General features: G+C 40.0%; 1 protein-coding gene across 3 annotated transcripts in view; it reads left to right on the top strand.

The window, feature by feature from the left end:
* LOC136828943 (uncharacterized) overlaps positions 1 to 10,889 on the top strand; it is a 149,124-nt gene extending 138,235 nt beyond the window's left edge. For all 3 annotated transcript variants that reach the window (XR_010850259.1, XR_010850260.1, XM_067087327.1), the window contains 2 exons: positions 5,370 to 5,541; positions 8,054 to 10,889. Coding sequence is in view for 1 of the 3 variants with exons in the window: in XM_067087327.1 (XP_066943428.1) it covers positions 8,063 to 10,237 (2,175 nt within the window). In the remaining 2 variants the exon portion in view is untranslated. The remainder of the gene's footprint in view (positions 1 to 5,369; positions 5,542 to 8,053) is intronic.
* The last annotated feature ends 2,642 nt before the right edge of the window (positions 10,890 to 13,531 follow it).

Here is a 13,531-nt window from a genome sequence, read left to right on the forward strand (position 1 = left end):
CGATAATAATAATATTAATAACCATAATTGTTCTGTAAATCTTGTCACCAAGCTTTTTTTCTCTTCTGTAATAATAATAATAATAATAATAATCTTTATTTCGGCTCAGAGCCACATACATGGAATACATGTACCATATGTATACACATATGTAACAGACCTTGAAGATACGAAGTGTCACAACGCTCAGAAGAGTGGTATGATAAGAAATAAAAGAACGCCATCTTTAAAAGCCTTCATTTTGCTCAGCTACCATTATGGCAGGCACTCCTGCACCTTTCATTAAGCTTATATTCGAATAAAATAAAAGGAAATGATTATGATAACAAAATGAGTAAACGGGAAAATAGGAAAGAAAATTTTAAAAATAATTTAAGGTAGATTACAAACGCAAGAAGATCGCTGAACAAAAATCACTTGCAACTGAAGAGTGCGGGAATTTTTATTGCATCAGCTCCTGAAATTTTAAGACAAGGGTTGCCCATCAAGATCGAATCCCCGTCGCTTGTCACTGCACTTAGAGTAATGCACCAGAGTGTGCTTTCTGATAACAACTCAATGCAGTGAACACACTCGCGGGAGCTGGTGACTTCTAGAATGTACAGATGTGTTGTTTTGGGGGGGGGGGGGCTGGGGCGTGTGTTCCCTATCCTTACCCAGCTTAAAACAATTTAACTCCTCTTGCTTCTTCAGGTGCTATTATGTTTCATAATGGTTAAAAGATCATGTAAATTATATATATGTATATATATATTTATATATATGTGTACGTATGTATAACTGAATCACGAAACTGTGGAACACAATGAATATACAAATAAAGACAAAATCCACGAAGGAAAGAGAAACAATGGAGTGCTGCGAGACCTTTCGACTGTCGTCCTTTACTTAGCAGACTGAAGAAATATGAAAATAAGTCATTTATATGAGCTTTCTTTGTAAATTTATTTTTAGATTTCTTCAGTCTGCTAAGTAAAGGACGACAGTCGAAAGGCCTCGCAGTACTCCATTGTTTCTCTTTCCTTCGTGGATTTTGTTTTTATTTATGTATACGTATATGTATAAATCGAGACAAAATCCACGAAGGAAAGGGAAGTAATGGAGTGCTGCAAGGCCTTTCGACTTATAGTCCTTTACTTAGCTAAGTAAAGGACTATAAGTCAAAAGGCCTTGCAGCACTCCATTGTTTCTCTTTCCTTTCGGGGATTTTGTCTTTATTTATATATTCATCACTTTCCATATTTTCGTGATTCAGTTACACACATATATGTATATATAGGATACATATATAACAGATATAATGTGTGCTTTTGCATGTTTTTCAACATGCCCCGTCAGCTATAGAATCAAAATAATAAATTAACCAAAATGACAGAATTTTATGACAGCCGATTCCGAATCCTCAACAATCTCGGAAGGGGTGGATTGTCATTTGGGTTTTGGAAGTTGTGATTGTCCTGTTGAATATCTGAAGTAGGTTTCTCTTGGCTGCAGAGGTGCTTGCGCCAGGATTCTAATGCAAATCAACCTCATCATGAACCTGTGTATGAGAGATAAAGAAAACCACAGGAGATTTTGCAACTTGAAATATCCTCTTCACTAAAAGGTTTGTTATCAGTGAAGGTCATTGACAAATGGATGAAGACCCCTTCCTCTACTCCCCTCCTATTGTATTTCTAAAACCTGTTCTGTAATCAAGAATTAGGGAATGCTTTCACCGCTCTGATAGAATGCCAACGGAGCAGGCTCTTTTGTGTTCATCTAAACTTACCGAAAGATTCTTGTGCCCCTGACATATCTCTTATTACAGTCCTACACGGAAAGATAGCTACCCTTCGAAATGGTCAAGGGAAGCATCAAAATACAAGGCGCGAGAGCTGTTGTGGTGATGTTTACTTTTGTTCCAAGTAAAATGGTACGTGATTCTAGGTTGCAAGGACAGCAGCGGTGACAGTGCTTCCAAACTCATCAATTAATATGTCTCTAAACGCAATTAGAACTTTTTTATGTATGCTGATGATAGTGATGATTTCCATGGCAGTTCCGATTGCAGCAGTAGTACTGTGCCGAAATTACCGAGCGGGTGAGTATGGTGACTCTTTATCAGAAGAGCTGAAGACTTGAGGAGTTAGTGTTCTTAAGCCATCATACTGATATGATTATATGAACATCTTGACTTGCACATGATATGACTATCGTACCTGTCCAAAATTGATAGGTTTGGAGACTTAATCTCCCGACAAAATATAAAGCTTTCTATAAATCCCAAATTATAGTTGTAAATTAATGGTTTAGAAACCTTCATTCATCAACGAGGTAGCAGTTGCTGAAAACTGCTTCCAAAAACTTATGTGAAATGGATCCAGAGGTATTAAATTTCCCAAAAGATATAGTCACGAAATATAACAATTCTCATTGTTTTAAACTGAACCAACAGCGAGGGAATCTTGATCTACCTCTGCAGTGACGACCTTTGCACCTGCTTGAGGAAAATGTCTCCCAAAATTTTGAAAATCATTAAATTAATCCTCTACATAAAATGCTGAAACAGTGAAATTCGTATTCTAATTTGCTAACGTGACAATAAAGACGGTCCTTTAAAGTTAAGAGATTTTCGGATCTGGGCGTAATTAGTTTTTCCGTTAAATTTTTATATTTCTAAGTAGGACAGCTCGTAAGTTGTTATGCTGACGTTATAGCATAGGATCATAATTTACTGGCTTAGTTTTGATCACGGCAAGTTCCTTACTGAGCAGAAGGTTCCAGGACATCGTGAATTTGAGCTTCCAAATTATGATTCGCCAGGACTTTTTCCTTGAAGACGGCAAGCCTCTTTAAAAGCTAGGGTCATGCCAAGATTAGCGAATCCACTCGCAGCACGGTTCACTATTCTTTACAAGATTATTGGGTTCGTTTTTCTTTACATGGGAATAATCGGGTTCGCTCTTCTAGACATGAACACTTCGGTACCAGACATTTGATCACCCAGGGGCTATAGTACTAAACAAGGCGAAATACATTTGACACCCCCCAGGGGGCTAGTACTAAACCGTGGCCACCGAGAGATTCCCCGGTGGCCACGACTAAACACGGCGAAACAGTGTTTAGTACTATAGCCCTCATGTAGAATAGGAGTTCGGACCAGAAAGGGTTGGCCATTCTTTACACGGGGATCATTGGGTTCGCTGTTCTTGACATGGTAACACTGAAAAGAGCGAACAGACGCCGGCGTGTTAGGTGTTTGAATATACAAAAACCGGGGAAGAAAGTTGGTTTTTTTGCTGAAGATACTGAGATGCAGCTCTAAATGCTGTGGACCCAGAAACAGCCAAGACTTCCACAGTAGTGAGAGGAATGTGGACATTGGAAAAACTGGTTAGTCATTGGTTTTTGAGAATTCTGGCAAATAGATATATAGCCTCCATTGTTCGTTTCCTTTGTCTTTTTGTAGATCGGTGTAATTTTCGTGGTCGAAATTGCCTCCATTTGAAGAAGAGGTTATGTGTAATTCCATTTAAACGAAAGCGGATTTAGTAGTCGCGATTCCGCATGGAGAGAGAGAGAGAGAGAGAGAGAGAGAGAGAGAGAGAGAGAAGGCAACAGGTCATTTGGTACCTGCTTAAAAATCGGTAACAGTAAAAAAAATCGGCGAACAAGACCACCTTTTTAGGAGGAATTACTCTTTAAGATAAACAACGTGACTTTGTTGTCGGTATGATTTGACATTTCATCCTTTGATATATATTCTCATTATATATATATATATATATATATATATATATATATATATATATATATATATATATATATGTGTGTGTGTGTGTGTGTGTGTGTGTGTGTTTTATGCGCTAGCGATTCACAGAAGAATTACCCTTCGCCTCGCAGTATTTTAATTTTCTCTTTCTCGTTATCTCGTGATATTCTTCGTAGAGTTCGCTTCAACAAACGACATTTTCTTTGGAAGCTGTCAGGAGTGATTCCCCACCGCCAAGTTTCGGTAAACAAAGGATATTTTCTTTTGATCGGTTTGCAGTTCGCGTGGGGTGGAGGCCAATTATCGGGATATAATCCCCTGCCTCGCCTTCGTCCAAATATTGCAGACCATCGCTCACCGTCTCTCTAATTATACGTTGCGTAATCCCATACTTGTTTCATATCAATATTGGTATTAGAACTGTAAGCACATTCACATAGGAACCCCCCCCCCCAAAAAAGGACATCAGCGGAAGGAACAATCACACGCGCGAAGAGAATAAACGAGGACATGAGGAGAAAACCCGACGAAGAACAAAGGTAGACCAACAAACGTATACAAGCTGGCTAAAAAAGAAGTGTGGAAAAGAGAGGCTTAATTTAAGTGTTTGAAAAGCCATTCGAGTTGTTGGTTGTCTGTGTCGCACCTTGTCGGAACTCGGAGATTAGCGTTTTACTGTCCGCCTTGGCGCCTTTGACCCGGGAGTACCGACCGACAGACGGCGATTGACACTGACTGCAGGAATTTTGTCAACAAACATTTTCGGGAATCTGGGTCGCATCTGTCAAATGCAAAAGGCAGAGTAGAACAGGCTTAGCTGCCAAGGTTCTCTCTCTCTCTCTCTCTCTCTCTCTCTCTCTCTCTCTCTCTCTCTCTCTCTCTCTCTCTCTCTCTCTCTCTGATGTGGGAGACGTAATCTAAAGAAACTAAAATAACGGGAAACACCAGTGGATCCAGTTCATTGGCAAGTTCTGCTTGATATTTAATAACAATGATATTTTCAAGAAAGGAATATGCTTTTAGTAAGAATGCAGTAACTTCTCAATTTATCAGAAACTAGGAAGCCTGGCTTGATAAGTAACTGAATCTATTAAGCAACGAGGCTCCTCATGGCATAGCCTCCACTTGGGCATTTTCAAATGACCCCACAGCTGACAGACATTCCACATGATCTCAAGCCTAAACCTTACTTCAATTTACCCTAACTATTAAATTTCAGAGATTTGTCCTAAAATGTATCACGTGCAAAGAGACCTGACTATAGCAGCCGTCTCGTAAAGCCGTGTGGTTAATCCAAAATGGTACCAAGTTCAGGAAGTAGCTTTTTCGCAGTGTCGTGGGTCATTTCATGGATGGGTGACCACTAATAGTTACCGGGAGTGCATGTAGACATGGGGGCCAGCACCTTCATGCAGATACAGTCCTTCATAACTTGCAGCATACCTTCGGAGTTTGCTGCTGGTAGAGTTCGCGCCATAGTGACAGTTCCAACGGAGCACCCATTAGCATAAAACTCCATATTGAGAAACGGATAACTAGACAGAGCTGTTTGTATGTGTGTGTGTGTGTGTGTGTATGCAAATGAGCATAAAGACAAATCTTCTTTTATTTTCAGGCACTGTGTGACATTTTAGATGTAAGCGGTAATCAGTGTCAGGATATCCAGCGCCATATCTCCGTCCGCGGGATGCTCCGGCATCCTGTGGGTCGCTTCAGTCTCGGTCTGCCGTTCTTCGGAAAAAATGGGTGATTATTGAGCTCCCTCTCTCACGCTACGTATTGGAAAGGTTAGTAATCATCTTCTCAGCATTTCCGTTTTCCTTATATCGAGAGTCTGTTGGTTAGAAGTGAATTGTAGTATGTAATTGTTGCTGCTAAATTTCGAACATTCATTCGAACTGCCTTTAGCAGTTGCCAGAGCAGATCCACTGTAGAAACATTGTTTGTCCCCTTTATTTTTGATCTGTTGTTTGTGACGCATGAGAACGGGGCTACGTTCCCTAATACATTAGCGCCTCAGTATCGAATTTACTGTACCTTGGGAGTACTTTAAACCCAAAGGTAATTGATTATCAGTGGTATAGATGCACCTTCCTCGGCTTGAATTCAAACCTGTGCAGAGGAAAACAGTCGACTTATCATTTCTGCTGTCAAGAGAGATATAAGTTGGTCTCGACGCAACTTCTATCTAGCAATCAGTGATAATGGTGGGGAGGGGATGATTTCGATTGGAAGTACAGAGCCTCAGTTTAACCGGAATATGTACAGCAGAGTTGAGATCAACTTATACCTTCCTTGACAGCAGAATGGAAAAGCCAGTCGTTTATTTACCTCTGCATCAAAATCATAAGGCAAGTTATCGTGAATTTGATATTAAGGGACATCTGTGGTCTGGTGATGTGTATATATATAATATATATACAATATATATATATATATATATATATATATATATATATATATATATATATATATATATATGGATGTATGTATGTATGTGTATGTGTGTGTGTGTATGTTCCACATACACCTTGAAACACATTGACCAATTTCAACCAAACTCGGTATACACATGACTTATCATCTGGGAAAGAACACTGTGGGGGTTAGACATCACTGGCACCAAAGGGGGTCGGTTGTGGGAAGGGGGTGAAATGTAAAATTACAAAAACGACGGATATTAGTGTCTAATTCATAGTTTTCGAGGTCGCTGAGATGAATAGTGACACTCCCGATGCCCTTTAAGTCCAATTTCAGCCCCGATAGGAAGGCGGGATGAGAAGGGGGTGAAATATAAAATGTCAAAAATGCTGGGCAATGTAACTGAAGCAACTATCTTAACAGGAATGGGGGATAGAGAGAGAGAGAGAATTTATTGGTTGTCATTCAGAGATTTCCCAGGCAGCGCCGGGTAGGTTAGCTAATATATAATAAAGCCCACAAGTTGATAGAAAATAGTGAAAGTATATATTTTACTCTCGTCACTAAAACAGTGATTAATATGGTGATTGAAGAGAAAATAGTGAAGGTTTAAAGAAAAGTTAAAAGACTCTGCATTTTCCAGATCATATATTATTGATAACCCTGGAAGTTGGTAATAAGTAAGAATTGCTAACATTAAAGAACAAGTGACACTTGCTATTAATCGCTGGAAGACTGAAATGTTTGAATTTCGAAGTAATATTCTCCATAGTTCTTACACAAATGGCGATATTTTGCCATAGGCTGAACCTTCTAGTTATCGTGGGACAGTTGTCGCAACAGTTTTCCATTGTTGCATTCCATTTAGCAGAACAGTCCATGGGTTTTCCCATAACAATGGAGATGTCAAATGTCATCTTTACAAATACTTGAATCAAGATGTATTCTGATTTACAGACATAGTCGTGGTAAAATTGAACCACAGAGGTGTCAAGACTCCGAAAAACAGACCTTTGTAAGAGGTATGAAAAGCCACCATCTCATGAATTATTCATCGTTGAGAGAGCCCGCAGGTCTTAATAATAATGATCTCTTCGTTAGACTGTGAATGTAGATTTGAATGAGACTGTCCTGACAACGGGTGATAAGTCAGTGCTGTGGATGAACTCCTTTGGATACCTCAAGACTCAAGTAAACTTAGGATACCAAGAGATGATTGGAGGGAGACATAATCAGTGAATGATAGTAAAAGACTTCTCATCAAATAAGAAGCAACATAAAAAGAAATAGGTCAATAGTTCAATCAGACCCTATATGCACTCTGGTTGCCAGAGATGACACACTGCATGTGGAAGGAAAATAGCTTCTTCATCGTCAGGTTCCCCTTCATCACATGATACGCTATTCCTTCTGAAAATGTGAAATCCAAGATGCGCATGTACCATTCCTCATCTGTGTGTGGTGTTTCATATATGTATACAAGTTGTGTATGTTTATTCATGCACACACTTTCAGCATTTTTTATTAGGTAATTTAAACGTGTACAAAGGTGCTGCTTGCATGTTTTGACTTTGCTAGATTCACAGAATACTTCCTGAAGTAATATAGAGTTTTTTATAGATAGACTTGGTGGACATCTTCAGTGTTTACTTTTCGGGACTGGCAATCTAGGCTTGTCTAATTTGTAAGCAAGCAAGTTCCTCTCTCAAGAATTGCACCGAAGAACAATATTAAATGTTAATATGACCAAGCTTAGGAAAGCTCAGAAAGTTACTCAAGTTCATTTAACTTTCACTGATAAAGAGCATCTAGGCATTAACAGCCACTGTACATCAGTAGAGCAGTACAGTCAGTCACTGATTTACTTATCTTTTTCAGTGTCCAAAAATGGCGTCCAGGCCACAGTCGCCCTCTTTGATGAAGTATGCTGCCTTATTTCTCACTGTGTTGGGACCCTCGCCTGGCTGCAGTGACGAGCATCACGGTAAATCTCCTTCATCCTTGCGTAGATCGTTCCCGGAGCCACTACCACAGTTAATTGCCAACTCTGAAGAACGTCGCTTCACCAAGTGGGAGGAGCATCCAGTGCCGAGAGTCAGAAGAACCCTAAGGGGAAACAAGGCCAAAAAGATGACACCAGGAAACTCTGAGACAGTTTCAAGGAAGCATCACGTTGCGTTGAGAAACGACAGAGTTTTTGTTAGTTCAGAGGAATATTCCCGAAAGGAAAGAAGGCGAAGGAATTCCGTAAGTGATACATATCCGTCCTATGGGAAACGTGTTGTCCGTGATCATGATCTTAAAGACTATGATGGCATGTTCGACTATACAACCTTTTTTTACTCCGAGCACTATCATGTGTTTCTCTGCAACCATCCCCCTAATACATATTCTGCAAATTTCCTCCAACATTCGGAAGAGGAGTGTGAGAACTACAGCTTCTTTTACAATCACAATGAACTAACCACGTATGAAATGTGTGATTACATCTACGAGAGAATCCATGGCAAGTCACTTGATCTGGAAAGAACATGGGAAATAATGCTCGACAATCAGAAATTCATGATACTGATTTCTGACGAACGTTTTGTCAGCATCTGCCTACCTTTGTTTAGGAGGTTTAACAGCTGCAAAGAAAAGAAATATCTGACCATCTGCGAGGACGAAGGCATCATGTTCCTCCATTCCCATGAATGTCAGCCTCCATCCTCCGAAGATTCCTACTTCCACGTGTTCTTGGCTCAAGCAGCCGTGGAGGACAGGTACTCGTGCTTCCAGTGCGTATGTGACGGATGGAGGAGGATCGTCGAAGCGAAGAGTGCAAATGGCATCACCTTTACAGTGTCAGAAAATGATGTATCATCCATTCACGAAGATGTTTGTCTTGAATGCAACGGTATGGTCACTCCTCTGTATTTTCTTGCTAGAGAAAATCAGACCAAGTGTTTTGTCAACCGATATTTCCTTAGCTGTTATGCTTATACCTTAGTGCTTTGGAAAGGTAACACTAATGGAACCATTTTGAAAGAGTATTGGAAAGTCTTGCCAGCTTCCTGTAAAGCCATTGAAATTTTAATGACAAGCATTTTAGGTCTGATATTGCTTACAGGAGTAATAGGTAATCTACTTATCATTTTTGTTATATGCCCTAGCCCAGGCAACAAGGATTGGCCTCTCAAAATGCTCCAGATGTCGCTTGCCTTTTCAGATTTACTACTAGTAGTGTTTGTTATTGCCCCATGCTTTTACAACCGCGCATTGCAGCTCTCTGGACATTGGAATGCTGACTTAAATGGAGACCCCTTGTCAAACAAAGACTGCTTAAGCAGTCTCCTCCATGTCAACAACAGAATCTCGTTTCCGAGAATGTGGTTCACTGGTGAAGGTATCAGCCACTATCAGGTGTTCCAAACGATCATCTTTAACACATGCATTTCGGTCTCCTTGTTAACTCTCTTTAGCCTTAGCTTACAATTGTTAATCAGAGTTAAAACCAGTCAAAAACTTGTAACGTACCTTTCATCTCCGCACATCATTTGTGCAGTCATCTCTGTGATTTGGATTCTGGCCATCGTAGATGGATTCCTTCTCAGTTTTGATGGAAATGGCGACGTGATCAGCGTCTCTGTGCCAGTGCATCACTTCCCGCTTGGCCTGTCTAGTTTCAGATCCTGGCCTCTGAGGACTTTCGTTCTATATCGCATTTTTATCTGTCAAGTCCTCTGTTGGTCCACAGTCGTCATTTCGTTCCTTTTGATCAAAAATTTCCAGAGGGACCACCCAAGAACAGACGACAAAGGGGGTCACTTCAAAAGGTCATTTGGTGATCCCTGCACGAATGAAAATATTCCAGTTCTGGTCTCTTTGTCAGCCACATCTCTGCTGTTCTTCATTTCCATCAGCCCGTACCTTTTTTGCCATTATGAAACTGTTACTTCTCGAAGCTATTTCCCAAGATGGCCACTGATGAAATACTCTTCACAGTTGCTTGCTAAGGCGCCTTCTGCCTGGAATCCTTGGGTCTACCTAATGTCGAAAGCTATCACCTCAAAGTGGAGATAAAAAAAGGAAATTCAAAATGGTCATCTGAAGAAGACTGAAGTGCCATAGAAATAAGGGACCAAGACCAAGCTTTTCAATTCTAACCTTTTATGCCCAAGCACCAATGAAGATCTGAGGAGGAGAACTTACACAAGTGATCAAAGTTGCAGAAGTAAACCAAGGTTCTATTTGATAGTATAGTGGGCCATATTCCTCAACTTCTAGAAATCCCTCCTTAACACAGGGCATCTCTTATCATATACAGCCCTCACCACCCAGATACAAACTGCCAACTGACCTTGCACCAACAGACAAGCAGTAGGAGCCATCAAACGTATTATTCCCCAGTCAACAATAGTGAAGGAGTCGACATGCATGGGATTCAGTCACCTCCTCACAGCTGTCAGTGATCGAGAAGACAATGAAGGCTTTATAGAGAACAATAAAGATTGGCTACCTGATTACACTGTCAGTACATCGTCTGTAGAATGTACACGCTACATCCTTTCCCACAGTGATTCGTAAGTGTCCAGGCATCACGAGACAGCGATAATTTCTGAAGCACACCCTTGGTGCTTCTTGCTCACCCACCTGTCATTAAGCCTTTTGAATTTGCGCTTGTGTGTTGATAAAAAGTTATATTTTAGTACAAAAATAAATTAATCTGTCTGCTTCTCTTGAGTTTAAAACATATTCCTTAATTTACAGAAGTCCCTCCTTAAGATACGGACACTCTCTTATCATATACAGCCCTCAGCACCCAGACACGAACTGCCAACTGACCTTGCACCAACAGAATGCCGAATTGAATAAAGATAGAAAATATCGCTGCAAAAATGATAAAAAGAGGAAACTTAACAGAATGCAAACTGAATAATCAATGACTAAATTACCTGGAGAGCTTAGGTGAGTCAAAGTTTAACAAGCAGAAAGAATGCTTGCGTGTTTTACACGAAGGAAACCATACATGAGCGTTTAGCATGGGCTGCTTATCGAGGAAGTTCTGACTTTGGGAGATATAATAGACAAGTCGCCTTTGCTGGATTGAACACTTTTAATCAGTCTAAAGGAACATTTACTTTTAAATTACCTAAGATAAACCAATTATTTTTTGGGGGGGTCAGTAGGAAACATCCATCCTAAGATTTGGATTCACTACACTAGCCTAGATATGTCTAGACTTCCTTCAGGTTCTTGACTAGGAACGAATTTCTCGAACACACTTCCAGTTTGCCTGTGCTCTCGTCAGTATCTTTTAATCGTATCTTCCGAACTTAATTAAGTAAAAGTCGAACAAATTAAATCCTGAAGACCTATTAATGAACATTTACTACAAGCTTTATTAAACACAAAGAGAACACGAAATTGAATGTATGTGTACAAATTTGGCATTATGAAATCAGTTGCGATCCGGTTAATGTACGCTGAAACAAACGAGAATCGTATGTTTGGAAACACTAGCATCAGCTGCAGTCTCGTAAGGACACATTACAATACCGCAGTCCAAAATTTACTAGAATCTAGATGGTTAGGCTGTGGAACCGAATAAAACTGAAGATAGCCTCATAAGGTTACTGTCACAAACGAATTTCTTTATATATGTGTGTGTGTGTGTGTGTAAATCAAAAATTAGGAAAAGGGTTGATCATAAGTTTTGTAGATGAAAGTGTATAAATTGTCATAAGAAAAAAATCAGACTGGTAAAAGTGGTTACTGGAAAAAACTGTTGAATGTGAATGTTAGCAAAAGTAAGGTTATGAGGGCAAGTGGAAATCGTGAAAACGGAAATACGAACTTATCGCGTACGTTGGCAGGATGGACGTGGTTAATGCACACTACAATGTGAAAGGAGAGAAGATTCGAATAATTAAGTGGCATCGACAAAGAAGTGGAAAGCGAGGGAAAAGTTGGAATGTATAACAGAGCTGGTGATCAAGCCTTTCTTCAGGGGAACGAAATGAGCTTTGAATGTGAACGAAGAAGGTAAAAGTTATGGACGATTGTTGATTCCTTATTGTAAGTAATGAGCTAAGCAGAGACGAATAGATAAAGCAGTCTTTTTTTTTTAGGTGATTTGACCCTTCACAGAGAGCCGTAGAGATTATCATGTGCATAAGCCAAGGGATGCTGGAACAGAGGGTATTCCTAGACGTATTTCGGTTTGACAGGATACCAATAACTCTTGAGCCTAGGAACTTTGATAGTCAGGAAGTGAGAGAATATGTGCAATATAGTTTAATAATGTGATACTTGTAAAGATGGCTGTTGCGTTCCTGCTGAGGGGCCTATGTAAGAGTGGATATGATACTGCTGAATGTTTTTAGTACTCTGGCATTCATCCTAAGTAAGCTGTGAGAGGATAGATAATGCCTTTTTTTTACTCTGAAACTGATTGCTGATGAAATAATAATAATACTGTAATTATAATCATAAAATTATTGACCACTGGGAAAACCCAGTAGGGTTACTCATTCCTTACTGCCGTGCCTTAGACTCACAAAGAGAGAGAGAAATAGACAGAGAGAGAGAGAGAGAGAAATCGGACACAACCAAGAAAGCGTCAAACACAGATGTGGAAACAGAAGTGCTAATGCAGTAAAAGTAGTTGACGTCACGTTCTCCACCAGCAGAAGGGAGGGAGATCAGGTGAAAATGGGAGTCCTAGTAATAGTAGTTGACATCACGTTCTCCACCAGCAGAAGGGAGGGAGATCAGGTGAAAATGGGAGTCCTAGTAATAGGAAACAGAGAGAAAAGAGGAGAAACATGTGAAAGGTAGAGCAAGAAATGGTGAAATACAGAGCAACAGAATGCAAGTACCTGGGAATGGTACACTGAGAAAGGTGACCATAAACTCTGTATACAAATGAAAAATGAAAAACTGTAGTTCTTGATTCGTAAAATTTATGAGCTGTGGAGTGGTAGGGAATGCGCCCTTAGAAATAAGAACTAAGATATATGAAATTGTGGTAATCCCTACTACCTTTGCTAATGTGAAAACCTGGGTAGGACTGAAGGCACTGGCACAGCTACAGTACAGAGTCAAGAGAGGAATGCTGTACAACCAACAACTACACCACAGTAGGGATAAAGTACTGTGTATAAAGAAAAGCTGCTGTTCCACAGCATCATAACAGCAGATAGGAAAAGGCTATTAAAGAGGCATCAGAAGCCCAAGAAGGTAAAAAGAGAGGCCCAAGTTTACGTTCACGGGTGGGAGTGGTAGAAAGATTCATATGAATAAATTGGGTACCAAAGAGGCATTAGCAATGACGAAGGAACTAAAATGTAACTTTAAAAGAAAAAATTAGACATG

This window comes from Macrobrachium rosenbergii, chromosome 43 (assembly GCF_040412425.1).
Source record: "Macrobrachium rosenbergii isolate ZJJX-2024 chromosome 43, ASM4041242v1, whole genome shotgun sequence".
Taxonomy (NCBI): domain Eukaryota; kingdom Metazoa; phylum Arthropoda; class Malacostraca; order Decapoda; family Palaemonidae; genus Macrobrachium; species Macrobrachium rosenbergii.